This window comes from Carassius auratus, chromosome 8, assembly GCF_003368295.1.
Source record: "Carassius auratus strain Wakin chromosome 8, ASM336829v1, whole genome shotgun sequence".
NCBI lineage: Eukaryota > Metazoa > Chordata > Actinopteri > Cypriniformes > Cyprinidae > Carassius > Carassius auratus.
This window is the reverse complement of record NC_039250.1, coordinates 21,765,800-21,789,833: the sequence shown is the minus strand read 5'-3', so window position 1 is coordinate 21,789,833 and position 24,034 is coordinate 21,765,800. Positions and strand designations below refer to the sequence as shown.

Sequence of the window (24,034 nt, the reverse complement as noted above, 5' to 3'; positions counted from 1 at the left end):
TACTTAAGGGCATTTTATCCTGTTAATGTTTAATGCCTTGAGAAGCTAAAAAAATCATAGGCTGTATAATTCAAAAAGAATATTCCAAAGAATTTGATGCTTATTTGGAAATACCAAAAAGAGCTATTGCTTTAATAACTTTGAAATGATTGGTCTGTTAAGTGTCACATGCACAGGATTTTCCATCTCATGCCCATCGGTTTCACTCTGCCAAAAATTTCTCACATTAAATAAAAGGTTATTTGGATGTTATTCTACACAAAAACTGAAATGTTTATTGTTCAGAAGGTCTACAAAATTATTATCCTTTACGTAAAACCTAAATTAAATTTATCCCAAGCAAAAAGCTGATATGTAAATAATTCAATTTTGACCCAGAAGAACAAGAAACACTTTTAATAGGATTTTTTTTTTCTTCATCTGAAAACAAATACACAGTAAGGGGCTTTGTGATGCTACATAACAAATGCATGCAAAACGTGTTGAACCTCAGCATCCACATTGTGAAAATAATACCATCAGGATTAACAATAACACCAGCAGTTTTTGGCTCAAAAGAAATGCAGAATAACAATGTGAAAAAGAGTAAGTACTTGGCACAGTGTTAATGATTGTAGATTTAACCACAATACTGTTGAAATCTAAATTACAATGATACATGATAATTAAACGTTCACATTAACATTACATATACTTTAAGTGCTTGCTTGATCACATTTAGATTTGAATGTCTTTATAGCTGCTTCAAGAGGATCACCAGCTGGCTTAGGAAGATCAACCGGAGTAAGGCGAATCTCTTCACAAACTCTCCACAACATCTGGTCACCTTTAAGTTGTTCAGCAGGTATGATGAAGTTCTCAAGGAGCAACTGCTCAATCTGCTCTCGCTGTAATGTGAAGGTCAAGGCAGCGGTCACCGAACGTGTTTCTGGGGGCGTGAGTGCAGCAGTAATACAGGTTTGGTCGTGAACACTGATGCTGTCCATCGAAGAGCACCTCTCTCTAGAATTGGTGCAGCCCATTTGAGGACTCTTCCCCTTGGATGACTTCGTCTGACTTTCGTGCTCTATTTGGTACACAGAGTTGTGGTCAGATGATCTTCCATCTGTAAGTGTACTAACAGACTCATTGTCATCTGATGGAAGGCTGCTGCCAATTGTGACGACATCTTCTGATGCAACTTGGATGGGTTTCAATCGTTTGTTGTGTGGGCTGCTCTCGAGAGAGTAGGAGTTGGTGCTCATGTCTAGAAGAATGCAGTCGGAGTCTTGATCCGTCTCAGAATCCCCATCATCGTGACTAAGTCGGCTTATTTTGGACTCTGGAGATTCGAACACTACCCCACGGGACTCTGGCCGCGAGGTTTTTTGAAGCATATTTGTAATGCCATTAATGGAGGACTGAATATTAGAATTGGTCATCATGTAGTGCTTGACCGACTCTGGAATCACCACCTCTTTGGGCTTTTTCCTGCAGGGGTTTAGAAGAGAAGAAAAATAAGGTAGACAGTTGCCCACGATGGGCACCAGTGAGACGGGACGCAGGGCCGACACAAAGTCCTCCAGCTCCTGGTAGGAAGAATGGTCAGAGTAAGGCACCACATACACATTAGTGTGACAGGAGATCATGGGGCGGCTGGTGGGCAAAATAGCGATGGTAGGCTGCACTTTATTCCACGCCTGCAGGTTGGAAGCATTGATCATAGACTGAGAGACCACACGAATGCGGCCCGCACCAGAGTCAGTGGTGAAAACGTCAGGGAGCTCCAGAACACGCAAGGTTTCCAGACGCTCTTTATCCACCTCCACCCATGTTTTAAACTCCATAGCAAGCTCCACGAGCAGAGACTCTTTACCCAGAGAGTAAAGACCTAATAACAGGTAACAGACTCTTAATAATTATTGCAATGGAGATTCATTGAGATTAATTCAGTCACTTCAGAAACCCGTTTCTGCCACTGAATAAAAAAAAATGTAAAAGGTAATTGCAACTTTTTATCTCACAATTCTTGACCTTTTTTTCTCAGAATTCCCTGATACAAACTTGCAATTCAGATTTTTTTTGCCTTTATCTATTAATTACCTTTTTTTTTTTTTTTATTCAGTGGCGGAAACAGGCTTCCATACTTATGCTCACCATAGTAAGTAATTCAATTAATTTATTCCTGTGATGGCAAAGAATTGGCAAAATGGCAAACAGAATTTTCAGCAGCCATTACTTCAGTCTTCAGTGTGACCTGATCTTTCAGAAATAATTTTAATATGCTGATTTGGTGCTTACATTTCTTATTATCAGCATTGAAACCGTTCTTCTGCAATTATTATTTTTTTAATGCATTTATTTTTAGAATGAACTGAAAGTTTTTCTTTGATGAATAGAAAGTTCAAAAGAACAAAGTTAGTTTGAATCAGAAATTAATGTTAACAAATTGATTCTAACATATCATTCCTCTTTATGGTTATCATTACAGCTGTAGTGTGGACTTGTCAATTCTCAAGGAATTAGAATGATTACTAAAGCCTACTTATCTTACTTGATGTAAAAAGGCCTTTATTGCCTGAACTGATTTAATCTGTTTCATTGTTTTTTGTTTTTTTTGTCTGAACATAAAGCATTCTATCACATGAAATACTCTGAAAGTTTTGCAAGTGTGAGAGTCTCACCAATAACCACAGCGTATCCAGGATGAGCCCTAATGATCTCTTTAATTTGCTGAGTGGCTCGTTGACGAGAAGGGACGGCTCGAGTGGGGTCACAGTTTGTGTTGTCCAGATACAGCACATCAATGGTAGTGGTATTCCTCAGACATTGCTCTCTGAGCATAGATGGTGTGTAACGGAAATCACCTGAGATAAGATACACAATAAGAGTATAATTCAAATGTGACCTCAGTATTTGACAATGAATTTCAATAACGTTCTGTCTTAAGAAAAACTATGAGATTAAAGCACATTTGCATAATATTCATTTTCTCCTCCCCACACACACCAGTGTAGAGTCTGGTGCCAAAGTATCCCTCAAAGAGAAACATAACTGCCCCAGGACAGTGGTTGGCATCTATTAGAGTAACGGTCAGTCGTTCTTTTCCAAGATCATCCAGCAACAACATGTGAGCTTCCCCAATCTCCAATGGACGAATCCATTTCTCTTTGACCTGTGGAACACAAAAACAGGGCACAGTTTGTAATTCCTTCAGGTTTCAGCTACATAGCAGACAAAAGTGTGCATTTATGAATTCATCTGGATTTTAGGACTCGTGGAGGATTAAACATCAATGTTGCTCTGTCCAAATACCCACACTTGTGCTCTTGGACACTTGAGAACACATCAAGTATGGGGAGCAGTTGGGGGTCTGGTGCCTTGCTCAAGGGCACCTCAGATGTGGTATCGAAGGTGGAGAGAAAGCACTGTACATTCACTTCCCCCACCTACAATCCTTAGTGGTACAATACTCAAACCTGCAACCTTAGGATTACGAGTCCGAATCTCTAACCCCCAAAATATGTGTAGACCAATTTATACTAAGTGAGAAAAAGTGGGATATTATAGACATGTATGTTTATTATTTTAATTAAATAAACCTTTTATATGGTGATTGGATATTTAATTAGAATCACATTTATTTGTAAAGCACTGTTCACTATAAAAATAATTCCAGTTTAGTGATATATATATATATATATATATATATATACACACACACACACGCACATTAAAAATAATTATATTTCTTTCAAATTTACCCGGCAGACAACCTCGTGTATATATATATATATATATATATATATATATATATATATATATATATATATATATATATATAGACGACTTTGATATACAACAGTGTTGTTATTGTTATTAATAATTATATTTCTTTCAAATTTACCCGGCGGACAACCATCAGAGCAGCTTGCTTGGCCTCACCTTGAGTTTGCGCTGGAGCAGTCTGGCAGTGAGAGGAGAGCAGTATATGGGCCTGTGACTCCAGGTGGATGAGAGGCCAGAGGTGTGATCAGCGTGCATGTGAGACAAGAAGAACAGACGGACGTGATGGCACTTACGGAGCTGCCAGCAGTCTACAGCTATCGGAGTGTCTGGTAGGACTTTTCCGTTCATTTTGAGCTGCGGTGAAGAGTTCAGACGGTATCTACTGTTTATTCTTAAAGGGATTTGTTGACAAAATCTGTTTTAGTGTCACTGGATTAATTGTTGTTTATTGAAAAGCGTCACTTCAGTAGCAGAGCTGTCACTAATGTAAATAAACACAATATCCAGTATGCACTAGCAAGGGTTTGTATTGTAACAATGTAACTGACAGCTTAAAAACAAGCAGCGCTAGCAGTAAACGAACGTCGCTTTGTTTTAAAGGCACACAGTGTCAGTCAAAAAGGATAAGTTAAATGCATGCTTGCCAGTCACGGTTCATCCGAGTGTGTTAGCAGGCCGTTTAGCCGGGCAGGCGATGAAGTGGTGTATTTGTGCAGAAGAGCGCCATGTTGAATCCGCGCATTTTGCTTACGAGGGGCGCGGTATGTTTACAAATTCAAAAGATTTCTGCGCGCTTACAAAGGCACTGAGCGCTGGCATTTGAGGCGCGTTTGTCCGCCAAAAAATACGTGTACTGTCCACGCCTCCATGTGGAGCACGAGCTCATGTGACGTCACTGGCTTCCGTAAATGTGCAGTTTTTTTTTTTTTTTTGCTCGAGCTCAGCCCAGAAATTGCCATAGAAACGGCTGCTTAAACATCTCACATTTTCCCGCACTATTGATCACAGTAGATGATATTAAGTCCCATTCAGACTTAAAATAATTTGCTTTTAAGTACCGCTTCGGTTCATTTGATATTTTGCTTTATTTATTTTAATGGTGGTCCTTTTGTTTTCTTTCTTTCTTTCTTTCTTTCTTCCATCCTTCCTTCCTTCCTTCCTTCCTTCTTTCCTTGCTTTCTTACTTTTTCTTTCTTCGTGTTTGTACTTTGGTGGACAGCTTTAGAAAGATATACAATTTTTTGTGTGTGTGTGCATTTCCTGCAAATATGAAGAAAAAAAAAAGGATCTCTGGTAAATATGAGCACTTTCACATGGTTAATGCAAATTATCACATGACCGGATGATGAGATGATGACTACATCAAAGCTCCAAAACAAAAGGCTAGTAAAGTATGTTAACATAAAGATATAACAAAGATTTTTGGTCTGCATTATCTTTAAGGTGTCTAGAGTTTAATATATGAATTCACAATTATAAAGTTTTGTTGACTGTTGTTATAGAATGAGTAAACATATTGATGGTGACATTTGTGACTTATTGGATAACGGTGAATTTAGGTGTATACACCTGGGCGCTGCACAAGATCCCGGGCCCTATGCATAGGCAGTCCTAATGGGCCCCCCTCCCCTTGAAAATATATATTGCAGACTTTTCAAGGGCCCTCTCTTCCTTTGGGGCCCTGGTAATCAGTACTGGTTTTACCCCCAGTCCGGCGCCCCTGTGTATACATATAAATCCAGGTGCATTTGTTAGTGAAAGCTGCACTACAATGTTGCAATGACAAAACATTGCACCAGACTAAAAGTTCAAATGTTACAAATAAGCTACAATATTGATGTTGTAATACTGCACTAATATAACAATTTTGTGTTATATGTTACAATAAAGTAACAATTTTGAAATACATTGATGGTTGTATTTTTGTTTTTTTGTTTTTTGTATTTTATCTCAGTATTCCTTTCAGTGTTTTTTATGCATAATAGTAACCCTAGAATGTGATCAAACAGTTAAAATAGCTGGGCTTTATGTCTGAAGCAAAATTGGGATAAAACGGGTTAAAATTGAATGGCTAACCACAGGAGGGTGCTGTTAGCTAAACTATTTTCGCTTTTTTTCGCATTTTGGATGAGGTTTATGTTTTAACCTGGCAAAATTGGTCTATTCTTTACAGCATGCTTTGTTTTATATTCGGCGCCCATTAAGTCCACTAGAAGTCACTATAACTCTGAAATGGCGCAGAGTATCCAGACTCCTTTTTAGCACATCACGATAAAGCTTGAGGAATTCTTAAAATAGATATTTAATAGGGAATATCACCAGCGGACTGTGACTAGGCATACGAGGATTATGCACATTAAAGATACAGGTTACTACAGAATTGGGAAAACGGTAGGTTGGCATAGTGTTAACTTGTTTCATTACTGAATGCATCTTAAATTTGATCTCCTGAACCACTCACTGATGACAGATAAATATCTAAAATATATTACTCAGCAATTAAAATTGGATATAAAAATATTCATGTTATTTAATATAGATAGGAACCAGATTTGGAGGTCTGTGCTAAATGCTGTCGCATAGCTAAAATAATTTATCAAGTGTAATTACTTCCTTTTAATCATTCATAGCATGATTATTTACCTGCACATACTTACTGATGCATACACACATATTACAATAATAGAATAGACTCTGTTGCTATGATTTCAAAGCTATACCTGTTTAACACTGTCAACCATTTCCATAATATGTTAATTAACATAAATTTGTTTGCACAAAATTTGGTTAATATTTATTCCACTTGAGATATAAAAAAAAAAGAAAAAAAAAGGGGCCAACCAACCCACATGGCCCCCTGGGACCTGTATTACTTTTACCAAGAATCTTCACTGCTTTCTTGGCTGCTTTATGCTCATGCATGAGAGGAAAAATGGCATAATAGAGGCTTAATTTTGAGATAAATATCTAATTTTCACTCAAGATATTATTTGCACGAGTAATTTTTTATTAGATTTTTTTTTATTGTCTTTCATTAGAATGAGACAGGCAAAAGCTGATAACAGCTAGAGTACAACAAATATGTCGACAGGAAAGATGATTATGAAAGTTGATGAAGTATTTCCATTGATAGTAAAGTGATTATTTCCTGTTTTCGATCACACTGAGAACTGCATGGGGTTCGGAGACGGGAAGCTCACACCTCCTCATTCAGGCAATGCATTACCACTCATTTATACTGTGTGTGTCTGTTGCAGTGAAGTAAAAACAAGATGGCAAAATGAATTAGCCCATTGTTCCCATTTACTCAAATATTTAATGTACAAATGATTGTAATTTCATAACTGTCTTTTTAACAATTATGAACATAATGTACTTTGACAGAGTACTATGTACAGATACACGTTCAGCTTTGATGTCAGTATAGACTTGGTATTTCATCCCCATGTGAGATCAAAAACCCCACACTAGTGTGACAAACTAAGTGTGTAATTCATACGCCACTAGAACAGAATGGCAAAAAGAATTCCCAAACACTCCCCCATGTGCAATTGGCACTCACAGTCAGGATGTCAGAGTCGAGCTGGTCAGGATGCTCAAACAAACAGAGCAAAGTTTGATGGCACCTCAGAGCCACAGTGTTTAAACTTTTCAGGGAAATCAACCAACAAATGGCTTTCTTATATCTGGGACAGGAGAAAGCATTTTATCATCCCCAAAATTACACACTTCACCTTTAATGGGGTTACTTCGCCCAAAAAGATCAAGACAAAATGTAATTTAGTAGTGTAGCATGCTTTTGTTTTAAAACTGATTATTATGATTTTGGAACAAGTGTAGCTAAATTCTGCTATAATACTGAAAGGTAATACAGTATTGGTTTTGATCATTTATTAACCCTGAATATGTTCAAACAGTGGAGATATAGTCTTAGGTACTGACAGTTTTGCTTCTTTTTTCCGGTCACCAAAAAAGGATAAATGGGACTTCAGTGTATCTTCATATCCTCAAAAAATTCCAGTTTTGTTATGATATGCACCCAAACATACACTTACACTTACACACGCACATGCACACACACACACACACACACACACACACAGTATTTTACTAAAAGGCAAGAGAAGCTCACTGCATCCGTGAGTAAAATCCTATGTCAGCTGCCTGCAGTACTTTTTTTTTGTCCTTCACAATAACAGACCTGTGCTGAGACACTCCATAATAGGACAAGAAAAACCCGTGTCCACCTCCTTGTCAGTATTTCTGACATCCTTTTCCTGTCATTGTGCACAAAGGTTCAGAATACAAGAAGAATATCCAAGAACCTGAGAGTGTACAGCGCTATATCTGTTCTGCATATATTCATTTTGAACAAATAACTGGTGATATATATATATATATATATATAACTGCACAAAACACAATTGTGTGCATTATACCTTATGTTTTTGTAATTTAATTGCAAGTACTATTAAACTAATTTGATTTAAAAACATCTGTCAAGGCTGATTCATAAAGTTTTACTGTGTAAGAGGCAAAATGATCTCTTCCTGAAACCAAATGTCAGGAACTCCCACAAAACCGAAACCATGGAACAAAACGATAAACTTTCTAATCTGAAGAGAAGATCTGCTCAACTGCCCCTTGACTCATCCATTTCTGACCGTCACTGACTTAACAAGTTATAGTTTTCATGATTATAGAGAAAAATTACACTTTTTGTTATGCGCTTAAAAGTATTTAATGGCCATGTTTCCTCTGACTAAGAAAAAAACTGGCCAGGCTGTGAAGTGTGTTCACCGTGAATTACTAAGCGATTACAGGTCATTAATGAATTAATAATTGAAAGTATGGGATTTCCAGAATAATCAAATATTGAAATAATAAAAAATGAACAATCAATGTTTGTGATCAGTTTTTCATAAGAAATGTCACCTAAATTTAATGACCATTTTAAATTTGAGTCAGATTGAACACGGAGATAGACTAAAATTTAAATGAAATCCTGATAAATTAAGTGAACTTTGCAGAAGCGCAATTACAACACCTACACAAATTATACCTCCGCCCACCAACTGGATTCCGTCTTTGAGTCAGTCTAGGTGGATACGTATACCTGTGGTTTCCCCACGTCTTCAAAATGATTTTGACTCATTCAGTGCTTTTTAAAGTAATGCTGTCTCAGTAATCCAAGAGTCTGTGAGCTCTGATTTACATTCAAAAGAGACAAACCAGGACGTGACAGCTTTGGACGTCCAGCCAGCAGAAGCTATTCGACCTCCTTAGAGAGTCCTGGGATGCCAGTCAGACGCTATGTTCCAAAGCGATGGCGGCAGCGATGTAGTGGTTGTTATCCAGTCTCACGCATGGCTGGCTCTCAGGGGGAGGAGCCTCCTTGCAGCAGAAGTACTGCTTCCAGATCCTATGAAACGCAGTACGAAATTTGTTGATGCGGAAAGCATAAACAATAGGGTTGACAGCAGAATTGCCATGCGACAGCAGAATTGCAATATAAATGAGAAACATGGGTTTCTCACAGTTTGGACAGAAGAGTGTGATGCAGTTCATAATGTGGAGAGGAAGCCAGCTAACAGCGAACAAGAAAAGGACTAGCGCCAGAGACTTTGCCAACTTCAGTTCTTTGTCGTAATACTTATTTGGTTCAGAGTGGCAGGACACCTTCGTATTTAGCTGCTTGTGGATCATGTAGAAGATTTCAGAGTAAATGATGAGCATGAAAAGCAGAGGGGGAAGCACCCAACTGAAAAAGTTGAAGTAGACCATGTACTCCATGCTGATGACGTTCTCAAACTGGCAGGTGACGATGAGGTCAAGGCCGATTGAGCCGTTGTCATTATGTTGCAGGTTGTGTAAATTGTTCCAGCCAAGCATGGGAGTCAAGCCGACTATAAAGGCCACCGTCCAACACATGAATACTGCAATTCCAGCTCGTTTGGGAGTGACCACTCGCTTATAACTGAAACACAAAAACAATGAGAGAGAAACTTATAAAGTTTTTCACTGTAATTTTGAAAAACAATTTAAATCAATGTCTTATGATACACATGACTAATACTGCAATTAAGTAGCATTATAACTCCAAACTGTACAATAATAATAAAAAATAAATAAATAATAAAACATGTATCTCCACAATTTTACAATCAAATAAAAGGTCTAAATTCTATGTAATTACTACCGGTACAGAATCAGGGTCACTTTGTAAAGTACTTCCATTGAAAACCAGGAATGTTTCGTTTGTCAACTCTGCACCCTGGTTTACATCGGATCTTCGTCTGCTAAAAGTCAAAGGACGTCGATTAGAACGCTTGTACTCCAAGACTGGACTTGTAGTTCATAAAGATTTGTATGCTGATCACATGCAAGTTTATAAAACTGCTCTTTCCACAGCGAAATCAGATTATTATGCAGGTTTAATTGGATCTGGTGTAGGAAACCAAAAATCTTTATTCTCTGTGATTAACACTATTTTAAAGCCACCTGAGTGTTCTAACGGGGATATAAACTCTACAGAATTGTGTGAAGCATTTATGCTCTTTTTTAATAAGAAAATTGAACACATCCATCAGCAATTGGTTTCACCAAACCCTGATCGGAACAAAACTCATTCTAGCTTTGCGCCATCTCCCTTATTTTCATTTTCTGTTTTTAAAATTCCAACAGTTGAGGACATTTGTTCCATTGTACAAAAATCTAAATCTGTCACCTGTCAATTGGATCCATTACCAACTCACTTGGTTAAAGCTGGTTTATCATTTCTTTCCTCTTTAATAACTGATATTATGCATGCATCACTTCTTACTGGCACTGTCCCTACTGCACTAAAAACTGCTGTTATAACGCCTATTCTTAAGAAACCTGGGACAGACACAAAGAATCTTGCTAATTTTCGACCTATTTCAAATCTACCGTTTCTGTCGAAAATCCTGGAAAAAAATTGTTGCTCATCAGCTCCGTGAACATCTCTCTTGCAATAATTTATATGAGCAGTTACAATCAGGGTTTCGTGCTTTTCACAGTGTTGAAACTGCACTTGTAAAGATTTCTAATGATCTATTACTAGCGGCTGATGCTGGTCTTCTATCAATACTTATACTTCTTGACCTTAGTGCAGCATTTGACACCATTTCGCATCCTATACTTTTGAGCAGGCTGGAATCTATTGGAATTACTGGTATGGCTTTAAGCTGGTTTGGTTCTTATCTTACAGATCGCATTCAATTTGTACAACTTAAACAGTTTAAATCAAAACCCACTTATGTTGTCACTGGTGTTCCCCAGGGCTCTGTTTTAGGACCTCTTCTGTTTATTATTTATCTTTTACCTATTGGCAGCATTTTTAGGAAATATGATATCCACTTTCATTGTTATGCTGACGACACCCAACTTTACCTGTCTTCTAAACCATCTTCTAAGTTTCCCTCTTCTGCTCTTGGTGAGTGCTTAAGTGAATTAAAAGATTGGTTTTCAAGTAATTTTCTACAATTGAACAGCAGTAAAACAGAAATTCTTCTTGTTGGTTCAAAAAATACAATAAGTAAGTCAAATATTTCTTCTCTGGAAATAAATAACTGTTCTGTTCCTCTATCGAATCAGGTCAAAAGTTTAGGTGTCATTTTTGACACAACTTTGTCTTTTGAATCTCACATAAATAGTGTTACCCGTTCTGCATTTTTCCATATTCGCAATATAAGTCGTCTGCGCCCTGTCCTTTCACTCAGGAGTACTGCTACGCTTGTGCATGCTCTTGTAACATCAAGAATCGACTATTGTAATGCATTGTTCTATGGGCTTCCTTCCAAATCTCTTCATAAATTACAGTTAGTACAGAATGCTGCAGGTCGAGTCATTACCAAAACTTCCACTTTTGAACACATTTCTCCTGTTTTACAGAAGCTGCATTGGCTCCCGGTTAAATTCCGTGTGAATTTTAAAATTTTACTTTTAACTTACAAAGCACTTAACAATCTGGCTCCTTCATATCTCCATGATCTTCTTCATATACACACTCCTTCCCGCACTCTAAGATCTGCTTCTGCACTTACACTTGTTCAGCCACGCACTCGGACAACTTCTCTGGGGTCACGAGCTTTTGGCTTTGCTGCTCCCCATTTATGGAACTCTCTTCCTGTAGAAGTTCGCAACAGTTCTAGTCTCTCAGTTTTTAAATCTCATCTTAAAACATATCTGTTTAGACAGGCTTTTATGTAATTTAATGTTTGTTGTTGTACTGGTTTGATTGAGTAATGTCTTTTTTTTTTATGAATTGTGTAAGGTGTCCTTGAGTGCCATGAAAGGCGCCTTTAAATAAAATGTATTATTAATATTATTATTATTACTTCTTGGTATCTTTGGATGACCCCAAAGCCAGATACTTTTACCTGCTGTCTAACTTAACTTAAGAGCTAAATTGTGACAAAGTACCACCACCAGAAAGCTTGTTTCAGTCACACCGACTCCGTCTCATCCTTGCATCTTCTCTGAGATGCGGTCTTTTGTCTGAGATTCTAGTTCTCGCTCCAAAAACTCCTTGTCTTTCGTGTGAATGAGTTTAGAACAAAGGTACCTGTGATTTTAATGGCAGACATTCAAGTCTCTGGAGCTGACTGACTGAATTCCACACAAAGGTGCTCTGAGTCAATAGACTCTGTTTGTTCAGGGATTCAGATAGTTTGGGCTTGAATCATTGCTTTAATGTGCCTTTATTAACTGCAAAAAGTAAAAACAGAAATGTTACAGTAAATGATAAATTGTTTGTTTCATCTCAATATTAATAGATTTGTGTGCATCCCAGCCTATTACTTTTAACTCATGCATACACTTTCAGGAAAAAAAAAAAATATTCCAGTGATGGTTTTGTACCTTTTTATGAGAGCATACTGTAGGTCCAAGAGAAGTGATATTTGCTTTGTTTTTAAGTTGCTATGACTAAATTAACAGTTTCCGGATTGTTCAAAAATAGATAGTTGTGTTTGGAAAAGCTGTGATGCTTGACTACTCTTCATACAAAATAAAAGCTATATGCATTATTGAAGAGTGGAACAAATAAAATAAAATGGAGTTCAAGGGGATTCATTTGTCCCTTTCTTCTGTCTGTAGGTAATAATGCAACGTTACATTCAGTATCAGTAAAAGGTGTAGACCGTAGAACTTTGGTCAGTTTTATTTCAGCTCAACCTTCCATTATTCTGGGATCATGTTGGGATAACAGGGATGGAATTTACACAGAATTCCCACTGATGATATATTAGAGGATAGATGATTTATTCAGAAGGTAATTTACTGTATTCAACTTCTCACTTAAATTATTATTCTGACAATATGATTTGCAATCTGCAAAACTGCCGTTGCCTTCACACCTTTGGACTCCACAGTAGTAGGCTTTCCGCTCAGTATCTTGCTTTCTCATCTATTGCGCAGTGGTTGATCCTGGCAGAGCTGACAGGTAGTGACTCAGGGCAGCTACTCTATACTCTTCTCAAACACACTTCACTTCTCTATAGCTCATTCACAACACCAACAGCTTCATGGGATTGCGTTCACTCTAGAAAATAAATTTTGTAGGACATAACTTTTTCCTTGCAGCACCCTGTGCTAACCACTTAATTTTTGACTTAAGAGCGACCACAGCTCGAATTGGTGAGATTTCCTGTGTCATTCAATTGCACTTTCAAAGAAATTAGCTTACTTCCGTGTTGCAAAATCAGTTGGGTACTTCCCTCATACTGTTGCTGGTCTCAAGTCTCCTCACAGAAGTGTTCAAATGGGCCAATTTTATGTTACTTCTGGCTTATATAGTACTGGTCATGGTAATCATTAATCATGCCAGTGAAATCACAATATTAAATGCAAAAGTATAGAATAAACTCATCTGGGATTCGAACTCCTGTGTTTGATGCATTAAACTGACAAAAGAGCATAGAACACAGATGTGGCTATATCGGCCACACAAAAAGCATCTTTAAAAATGGAATGCCTTTTAGCTGCATTTGCTGAGTATGTTTAACTCCTCTGGGGATAAAGAGTAACCTAGCCATAGAGTCTTGCAAATAGGATGTAGCTAGAACCTAAAAGCAGATAGTGTGTGCATGTTGGAGATCTTAATATGACTGGGACAGTGTACTGATGTGATAAAGTGATATGTGATGTGATTTTTCTCATGAAACTTGACATTAAGTGTTATGCAAGAAGTAAAGGCAGTTCGAGAAACAATAAAAAGGAAAAAAAAACTGCAACAAAAAAGGATCATAAAAGAAAAAAAAAGCACATACTACAGAAGAATAACTGTGCTGAAAAAAAAATGCTTACTTAAAGACATTCTTTTGCCAAATACTGTCAAATTTATGGTATTTATTCTCTGCAAATAGTGCACACAAATGGTGTAAGCAGTACAGAAATGCATGAGTCATATTATGTCATTAGGTCACGCGCATGTAGTTTCTTCCATCTGTATCCCTTGAGCAACATAAACTGCATTTTGCTTAAAAACGGTCTAGCCAGACAGTAGCCTATATGATTCTTATTATAAATTAATGGTTCAGGAGGATTTTGATTGATTGTGAAAATGATTTTTTTTTTTTTTATCTTTATACAAGTGGAAGTTATAGAATAGTATTCAATAGTATTCAAAATATTTATTCATCATTTATATTTTACATTTACATATTTCCATTCATTACCCTTATTATATCTTATTGTCATAAATACTAAATATTATACTAAATACTAAAATACTATCTTACATTTTAAATACTAAAACTTTTTTTTTTCTGTGCAATTGGTCTCAAGTGATTGGATCCTAGTTTATATAAACTATATTGCCAAAAGTATTGGGACACCTCAATTCTGATGAACAGGTTTGACTACATTAGGTATTTTCTAGAGTACAAATCTATAAAATTAGAAGACCACAATTCCCTAGAATATCATTATATGCTTAAATATTAAGATTTCATAGAAATTACTAAGTAGTCAAACCTGTTCACTATACGGGGTGTCACAATACTTTTGGCAATATAGTTGGATCAGACACAGTATAGACACAATATTTATAAGGATTGGTGGATGGATCATGTTTTGTGGAGGACGGTCAATAATCACCATAATCTCTAAAAAATACAAAAAGGTTTTGCTTCAGGTAGGCTTATAAAGGATGAAAATAGCATTAGCTCAGTATTAGAAATGTGCATGTGTGACATATGATAGGCTGTATGACAACATAATGCACAGTAGCACTACAGCACAAGAACACCAGATGGAATGAGGGAATGAAAACTTTACCTGGTTGGGATCTTGACCCTCAGGTATCGGTCGATGGCTATAGCGAGCAAGGCGAGGATGGAACTTTGGGTCAGAACCAGCACCGTGCACGCCACCAGCAGACAGCTGTAGAAGTGAGTCTGGAATCCGATACTTATAGTTATCGCCAGTGGTATGACCAGCGCTCCTACTGCAATGTCCGCGAGCGCCAGAGAAACAATGAAGCAAAACGTAGTATCTCTAAGTGATCTATTAATTTTTACCGCCCAAACCACCATCACGTTTCCTATCACGGATGACACAGCGATCACGACCTCCATGCCCATGTAGAAGGCTTTGGCCGCGGAGAGGTCCTCAGGCATTCTTTCTCTCGACGGGAATCGATAGTAGGCTACGATTAATATCCACACGGCAATGGGGCTTCAAGTGAAAGTGATGTGTAAATTGATTAACTTGGTAGTCCAGAGAAAAATCCCCACGTTAATACGCTGCTCCTCAAAAGATCAGCTTTATTCCACACATGCCTATTTACAGTTGGAAATGGACGAACGGGATAAGAATAAACCCCTCAAAACCACAGAAGTGTCTTACAAAATATTCAACTGAATATATCGCTGGGTTTTTCGCTTTTTCTTTTCGTTTGCTATAGCGCCTCTTCACTGGGTCCACCTGCGCTCATGCGAGAGATGCGCGCGCCACTTACTCATCCCAAAATCGTTCAAATAAATGTATCAGTGTCACCTACAACTGTCAGGCAGTTCTCTGGATGTCCAGGGAGTCGGGAAATAAATTGAAAGACGCACCATATTTGTTCCTGGGATATGTGAAACCAGATATTGTCGTTCTCACGCAGCACTCTCGTGAGCTATGCGGTGCCCCAGAATAACAGTCGATGGGTAGAGCTCTTTGTCTCACCCATACTCGACCTGTTAACAATTTAAAACACTTTTGGGATCCAAAGAAGTCCAACTAACCTGTGTAGATTCTTGAAAATGTCAACAAAAATAAAAAGGTCGTTACGTTTTCCTTTGACCGGTGAAAAGAGACCATCCCAAACACCGCGCTGTCTATTTTTGTTCCCTCCTTGAGAATGGCTGAGGGACAGCCTGCGTACGCCACTTTCTTTTGTAGAAAGCCCGATCTCCTTTTCTCGTCATTGCATTTGTCTTAAGTGAGCATTTAACGTTGACGCTCGGGATAGAAATGGGGCTTACAGTGCTCAAGTGTTTCTTGTAATATTAGTCTGCTCTAAAGATATGAGACATAATAATCCATCAAGGGCGGTGAAATCTTTCTTGCATACAGAATTACGACATGAGATTTATCCTGCCGATTCTCACGAACGAGATGTCACATTCCTATGTTATGAAGTAAGTCTTATATGAATACATGGGAATGTTTTTTTAAATAGTATCCTAGTTTTAAATTACTTTTTTTTTGCATGAAAAATATATAGCCTACATAATGAAACATTATTTGGAGCTTTTTTTAAAAAAAACCCAAGTAGTTAAATTTAAATATAAAAAGCACATAAGAAGAGAATAGCCTAAGTTATGCAAGTGCTTCATGACATTGGGTTTTGTCTGATTCTTCAAATCTCCAGTGTCCTATAGGGCATTATATCAATAGATCAGTGCACAGCTGTGCAGTAACTAATCATCCAACCATACCTGGAATTAAACTAATAACATGACTGAATATATTTTGTGGCCCTTTTGTGTCCTACAGGAGAAGGTTCAATTGCAAAAGCTGGAAATTCCAGATGGTAAACATCTTTTTACATACTGTAGTGCTGGCACTAATACTGTCAAAACCCCAGCAGAGCAGAACCATCAGTGGATCTCACTCAAGGGAGGACAAAATCAACAAACAATCACACAAACAGACTGTGGATTCTCGGGATAAGGGTGTTTGTTTTGTCTTGTATGTCTGATTACAATTGAAATCTGACTGGCTCTTATCAAATCTGTTACACTGTTTGTGGTTAAAGAGTTAAGGTTAATAGGTCATACATGAGAGGCAAGAACAGGGCCGTAGCAAGGGCGGGCGGTGGGGGGGGGGGGTTGCAGTTATTTTACTTGAATGGGAAAGAAAAGAAACTATTCATTGCCATTAAAGTGAAATTACTAAAGTGAAATTACTGAAGGAGCCTGATAAAAATGCTAATTTTAGAAGAAAATTTCAAACGACACTTAGAGGCTTTTGTATCTGAACTCTTCATATGAAGTAGTAATCAATTTACACTATTTGAAAGTAATATTTTATTTATTCAAATGCCTAATAGTCTAAAAAGCAAACATCTTGTCGCCTTAATTTATGATTTACATGAATCATGATTGCATATTTTAAAAACCGCAAGATTTCATAAAAAGAGTGGTTTGCATCATTAAATAGTCTATTACCGTCGGTCATTGAACATTTCTATAGTAAAACTGTTTTCTATTACATCATTCTACGAAATCTTGTCAGAGCTTGTCTTACTATAGGGAGATGAAAGGGTCTGTATTACTTACTATTGGAGAAAGCATAATGGCTAACTTTAATAACCAATCATATTACAGCCTTGCCATCACTGAATTACATTCAGAGTTGTGCGACACTCAATCACAGTTTACAGATACTATTGGAATGAATGGAAAGTGAACTTTTGTAAACCCTAAAAATAGTTTAATCCAAAATAATTTTTTAGTATAAAACATGTTTTAGATTAGCAGATAGGCTGTCGATTCATTAAATGATAAGCTGTTTCATCTAAAAAGCTTATTGTGTCTTGATGCCACTCCTCCATTGATGTCCATTAAAAAAAAACAAAAAAAAAACAAAAACAGCCTCTGGTCTCCTTTAGCCATTACGCTTTTTCGGCTATGGTTGCAGGCTTGCCTTCTAGTGGCTTTGTTCTCATTACATTGTGACAGTGACAGTAAGATCCGCCTTCTTTGATTTGATTGGCCATCTCAATCATTTTGACATTGACGAGCGCTGTTGGACCACTGAGGCAGGCCAGCTCAAAAGTTTAACTTTTAAAACTTTTTATCATTCTAACAACAAACAGCTTTACTCATTCTTATACACAGAGTCTTATACTGTCTATCAGTTATGAATATTTAAGTCTTTCAAAGGACAAAATGAGTGGAAAAACTAGTATAAAAGACATAAACAAAATAAAATGCAGTCTACAGGTGCGAGGCCCTGTGCGGTCGCACACTTGACACAGTCCTTGCGACGTTACTGGACGAGAGGTCACAAAACGAAACCTAAAGCCTAAATCATGTTTTTACACAGTAAAAAAATTGTGTAATTAATGGTAAAATCTACTAGCAATTTCAGTAAAAAACTGTTTTAACACAATTTTTTTACTAAATAGTTTTGTAAAATATAAATTATTACTATTAAAAAATATATTTTATTTTATTATTATTTTTATTTACTGTATGTTTAGTCATTTGCATTTTCTTTTTTATGCAATTAAGTTGCAAATACTTTGGCAATAAAAAAATGTTTGTGAACCTTTGTTATTACCTACATCTTATGCATTCATTTATCATATGTAGTCTGACATGTGACAAGAATGGACAAACATAATTTGCTTTAACTAATAAAACCCAAACAATTGTAGTCCTTGTCAATACTGAACACACTGTCTAAACATTTACCTTACCAGTGACCAGCTTTTCTCAGGAAACAGTAAACACCTCCCAGACTGATTCTTAGGAAGAAAGTGCACTTGTTTTAACATGCCTTTCAGTTGATTTAGTTCTGCTAAATGAAGTAGAAATCCGTTATGCATTTTACTCAACCTGACCGCATTCTTGGCATGAACATGCCTCTGATTCACCTTGAATGTCGCAAGCATTAAAGTGGCTTTGCACCCTAAGAAGGCATGGATTGAGTATGGTCCTTGAAAAGAAATGTGGTAAGCACTTTTTTAATCGCAAGGCCAGTCCCAATGAGACACTTTTGTGTAAGATTTTTTAATGGCTGAGCCATTTTGTGTCAAGCTCTTTATCATCCACATGCATGCCTTAAATCTCCGAGGTTCATGATCATAATGTTTTGAGGGTGTGCTGTGGTAATTAAGAAGACAAAGAGATGTGCAGCTCTTTGTGTGTTTCTCTCGTTTGCAGTCCTCCCCAAGGAACATTAGCTGTGTCCACAGTTTGAGAGCAGCACTTTACCAACAGCAGTATTTGCCTATTCACCTTAATGGCCCACTCAGAGTGTCCGCACTGCTGGGTATTCTTTAGCAAACATCTGGGATTTGCACAGCTGCAGTTGACATTATTAAACTCATGCCAGCTGGTTCTGTTACAGTTTTCTTAGTCAAGAAACCCTTTAAGACCTGTTCACATCAACCATCCCCCAGAATGTCTGTCTTTAAAAGCAACTTTCAAGAGGGAATCATGCCGTAATGGATCGACTCTTAAATGTCACTAAGGAGTCCTGCAGGTGCTCACATAGACCCTAAAATCATGCCATTATGACAGAAAACAAATATGTTTGTGACCAAGTGATACATACTTATTACTTTACAAAATACATATTGTGGTTGTTCATGATTTCATTTGCTTTATGGCTGTTTATTGGTCAGCGTGATACCATTGTAGACTCTTTTTTACTCAGATTTATCTAATATACAATAGTTAGTTCTGGTCCTTGAATCTGATAGGCTAAACCAATATAGACAATGACACTGAGAGTCTCAGTTTGTATCACTCTACTTGTCTATTGCAAAGTGGGACAAGTTGTATTAAATCATTCTAACTTTAAGAACACAAAGTCCATATCATAACTCACAATATTTTTGGAATCACAGAGCAATATTTTTCCAGGAGAAGAACGATAAAAACATTGACAGCCGATCAGAATCCCTCCGACTTTAAAAAGCTTAAGCTATTTAGGTGGGAAGCATAATGCCATTGCATACTGAAAATAAGCCGAATGTTATCTTGAGTTAGTGTTGACCCTATCCTAACTGCCATTTTTGTTCTTGTTGTAAATTCGCATATAAGTACATTGTGAGGCCAGTAGGTGGTGGCACGTTTTTATGAGTTTATTCATTCACTTATAAACAACCGATTTGTTCAAAAACACTAATGCGTTCAGGAATGAAACAGCGGTCTTTGTAATGCGAGTGAGTCATTGAGTCATTTATTCAACTGATTTGTTCACAAACACTGATTCACTGAGGAGCGAAACACAAAAACACTGGTGTTTGACGTGTGGCAGTGAACTCTGCTTTGGTTTTATTTGGGCCTAGTTTCTTTTACAGAGCGAAAATTTCTTCTAAAATGTCTTGTTTATTGAACTGTTGTATAAAAGTAATATCACAATGGTGTTGTTGGTCTTCCCGCAGATGCCAATACCTGCAACACTAAGTTGCTATAATTCTGCCACTGCAGCGTTCTTGGTTGTGTGATTTTACATTCAGTTCAACTTTGCTTCTATTTCGCATTTGACAACTCATCTGTAAACAGTAACTAACATTGGCAATTCTCCTAGATGGGGTATTTTCCATAGAGACTGATATTAAGAGTCAGTATGATGATTTGACGTGGCAATGACTATAAATGATTGTTTAATTACAAATTCCATTTTTCCGCTTTTGAAAGTGAAGCCTCTGTGAAGAGCATGACCTCTTGAAGAGCTGCCAAATGAGAACAGAGAGTGAGAGCAGCTTGTCATCACACTCCTAGATTTTTAAAGCCAGAAATATCAGCAGATGGTCCCTCAGCAAGCATGCTGGCAGTTAAAAAAAGAGAAAGATGATTTTTTATTAAACTAAAACAGTGAGGAATAGAAAAGAGGGCCCGTGCACTTACTTTAAGTGCGTTGTCAGAGTCAGCCTCATATGTCACATCTTTTTGAAGTTCCTTTTTTAAAACTGTGAGGTAACCGTAGCTTGTTTTCTACCTTATCACAGTAAATGAAAAGCATGTCTTGACTGTAAATTTCACATTCAAATGGAGAAGTTTTTGTTGCTGTTGTTATTTCTCTTATTTTATTCATTTTGTGAATTTGAATCTATATATGATTTAATTTTCTCACCCCAGTCAATTAAAATTCAGCCAGGGTTCTGTTCTAAGTGGCCAATTTTCCACTTCATTCTGTCCATAACAGGAAGCCGGATGACACGGTTTCTGGAGGCTATTACCGCACTTCATCTCTGAGAATCATATAATTTGTGGTTGGGGGTCTATGAGTAGGCTGTATTTTTCCCAGTGGCACAAAGAGACAGTGGAAAAGAGTGAGTGATCCTGTAGGTCATCATGCAGAGCTTCTTTATCGTGTGCCATTCACCAAGCAATATTATTACCTTAAGGTCTGTTCCTTTAATGTTGCCTCGTTTACAATACTCCTCTCTTCTTCTTTTCTCTCTCAGTAACATGCATACAAGGATACGGAGATGCTCACCCACTCAGTCCATTTATGAAAAGCAAATATTGAGCTTAAATGCGACTGGAGACCAGAAATAGCAAATGTATGTTTTTGAATGAATGTGTTTACATGCACAATAATGCAGTTATTTGTACAAGGCCATATAAACACATTAAAAGATGCACTTTCATCAGGAAAAGGTTGTGAGCAATTCCTGCTTTATATGTTTTTTTCACGTTACCCCCGATTTTATTTGATACAGTTGTACCCAAGGAGGTCTATCATACCTGGAAATAGCTGCTAGTTAGCATCCCCATTCGTTTCAGTGGCATTTGCTCATTATTTTTATAATAATAAGCATTTGTGTGATCGAACACTCTGCATAAGTGTTCGGTATCATCTACTTAGACACTCTTTGAAACAGACACTCTTTAAATGGCGTACTGTTTGTTCAGAGCCATGAGAGCCACCGTGTCGCACTCTGCAAAGAGATTCATTAGTCATTATAGCCCATGAAGGCCAACCTCTAGCTGTCATCCCATGCATTTTAGTAGCAATAAAATCTGAACAGATGTAACAAAATGGGAGCAACCTAACAAATGTCTCCTGGCTGCTTAAGAAACTTGTTAGCAGAAGAAGAATGGCTGAGATGATGAACAATGCCAGGTGCAGAACAGTGCATTTCTGTTTCAGTTCCTGGTTTCATGTGGAGTCGTGTCTTGACATGGAAGCAGATGAATAGTGTAGCACTTCTGTGAGAAAAGTGGACCCTGCAGACCATCGGCAAGACATTCAGCAGGGAGGAGGGTATTATTAGACATAGAGACAGCTAGAGAGAGAGAGAATGGAAGATAAAGAGATGATGAAGTTAGATAGCAGTAAGAGTAACAGAGAAGTAGGAAGCTAGTTTAAAAAAACAGGAATGAAGTGAGGAGGAAAGAGGATTTAACAAAAGAAAGTTTAAAGGGCTACAAGGTGTCTGAGAAGCTGAGACATATGTTGGGAAAGAGATTTGTTGGATTTTCTTTTTCATTTGAGTCAGACAGCATACTGAGGTGGTTTGTGTTTAAGAAAAAAAAGAGAGAGAGCAACAAAAACACATTTTTGTACAAATGTTGTTTACATAAATATGTGTGCTCACATTAATTAACAGTGGGGTCCAAACATCTGTGTCTTTGCATTTGGTTTTCTCCGCTTTGCTTTAATGACATCAGCAATAAAATTATAAAGCTGAAATTTGTGTTCATTCAAATTTTATGTGATATTTAGCATTTTTTTTATTAAAATGGACAACATTATAAATGATAAACTATTTATTAAAAATATTATTAAATTACAACTTAGAATTTTTATTTTTTATTTTTTCTAGTTCATAAATAATTGAAAATGTTTAAGCTTCTTTGTCTTTAATGGAGGAGACAATAATAATAAAAAACTAAATTGTACAAAAGAGTACACATGCTCATTGTCACAAATCTGTGACCTAGAAATATTGCAGAATCTTAAATTCAAAATTAATTTTGCATTATAAAGTTTAAAATTCTATAACATAGAAGAGAAGACTCAAACTTAGAATTAAAATACATTTGTGCCTGTTTTTATATTATATCTCACGTTTACTGTAGGAATCATTCTTCCTGCTTTTCACATTCTTTGGAAAATTATTTTATTATTTAATTTATTTTTCATTTATTTCATTTATTTTTTCATTTATTTTTTGGAGAAAAAGCAGGTCAGATGTATTTTGTGGAGGATGGCATGGGGAATTACATTGTGCTCTAAGTGAGATGAGCTTTGGGAGATTAGGAAAGTTGCTCTGGCAAACAATGATTTTGGGTTTCTGCTGTTTGGACAAAAATGGATTATTAATGTGATCACAGGCCCTACTGTTGAAAAGAGAAGATAAGAAAGAATGAAAGAGGACATGCATCCACCATCTGGCGAATTATCAGCATTTGCAGGTAGTGTGACTGACGACATATAGTATAAACCTCCACCACTGCACTATACACTGCTGAAGCTGTAATTCCCGGATGCATAAGGTGTACTGCAATAGCTGATGTAAACCATCTGATCCTCACAAAAGTCAAGATTACAGCAAAACATGAAAATAAAAATGGCTTTGGGAGAGTAGACAAATTGCACTAAACAGTGCCTGAAACTCAATTTTCAGAAATGAATATGTCTGCGTGAAGCTCATTTCAGATTTAATTAAAGCTTGTGTCCTTTTAGCAAAGAGAAATTACATTTCCTCTGTGACTGTCACTCCTTTTAGCAGTCTACATTTTTTGAGAGCCACTAAGCAAAGCAGAGCTCTCAGTCTATTACCACCTGAGCTTTTCATGTATACACTTTCACTTACTTAATTTAGGGCTCTAATTAACAACATACATCTAGGCACAGTCATGAATGACCTGTAGTGCCCTTTTACGGCAAACCATTGATTTGTGTGTGTGTTTTTTGTGTGAATGGACAGCTGTGTGTGCTTTAACATCCTTAGGGAGCGTGATGTTGCATTATTTATTGCAAATTAAAGATCTTTACACCTCTCTTCCCCTTTAGCTTCTACTGTTGCTTCTGCTAGGAATTGCAGTTTGTGAAATAGACCTAA

At 37.1% G+C, this 24,034-nt stretch overlaps 2 protein-coding genes across 2 annotated transcripts; both read right to left on the bottom strand.

Moving 5' to 3' along the window:
- Nucleotides 1–404: 404 nt before the first annotated feature.
- On the bottom strand, nt 405–4,646 carry LOC113107625 (5' exonuclease Apollo-like). Its single transcript, XM_026270264.1, has 5 exons — nt 4,413–4,646; nt 3,925–4,122; nt 2,989–3,154; nt 2,664–2,846; nt 405–1,870 (listed from the first exon to the last, which is right to left on the bottom strand). Exons 2-5 carry the CDS (start codon nt 4,114–4,116, stop codon nt 696–698), a joined length of 1,716 nt encoding a protein of 571 aa, XP_026126049.1. The 5' UTR covers nt 4,117–4,122; nt 4,413–4,646; the 3' UTR covers nt 405–695.
- A 4,392-nt stretch (nt 4,647–9,038) lies between these two features.
- Nucleotides 9,039–15,543, bottom strand: LOC113107626 (adenosine receptor A1-like). The gene is made up of 2 exons (XM_026270266.1): nt 15,070–15,543; nt 9,039–9,745 (listed from the first exon to the last, which is right to left on the bottom strand). Exons 1-2 carry the CDS (start codon nt 15,408–15,410, stop codon nt 9,073–9,075), a joined length of 1,014 nt encoding a protein of 337 aa, XP_026126051.1. The 5' UTR covers nt 15,411–15,543; the 3' UTR covers nt 9,039–9,072.
- Between the last annotated feature and the right edge of the window lie 8,491 nt (nt 15,544–24,034).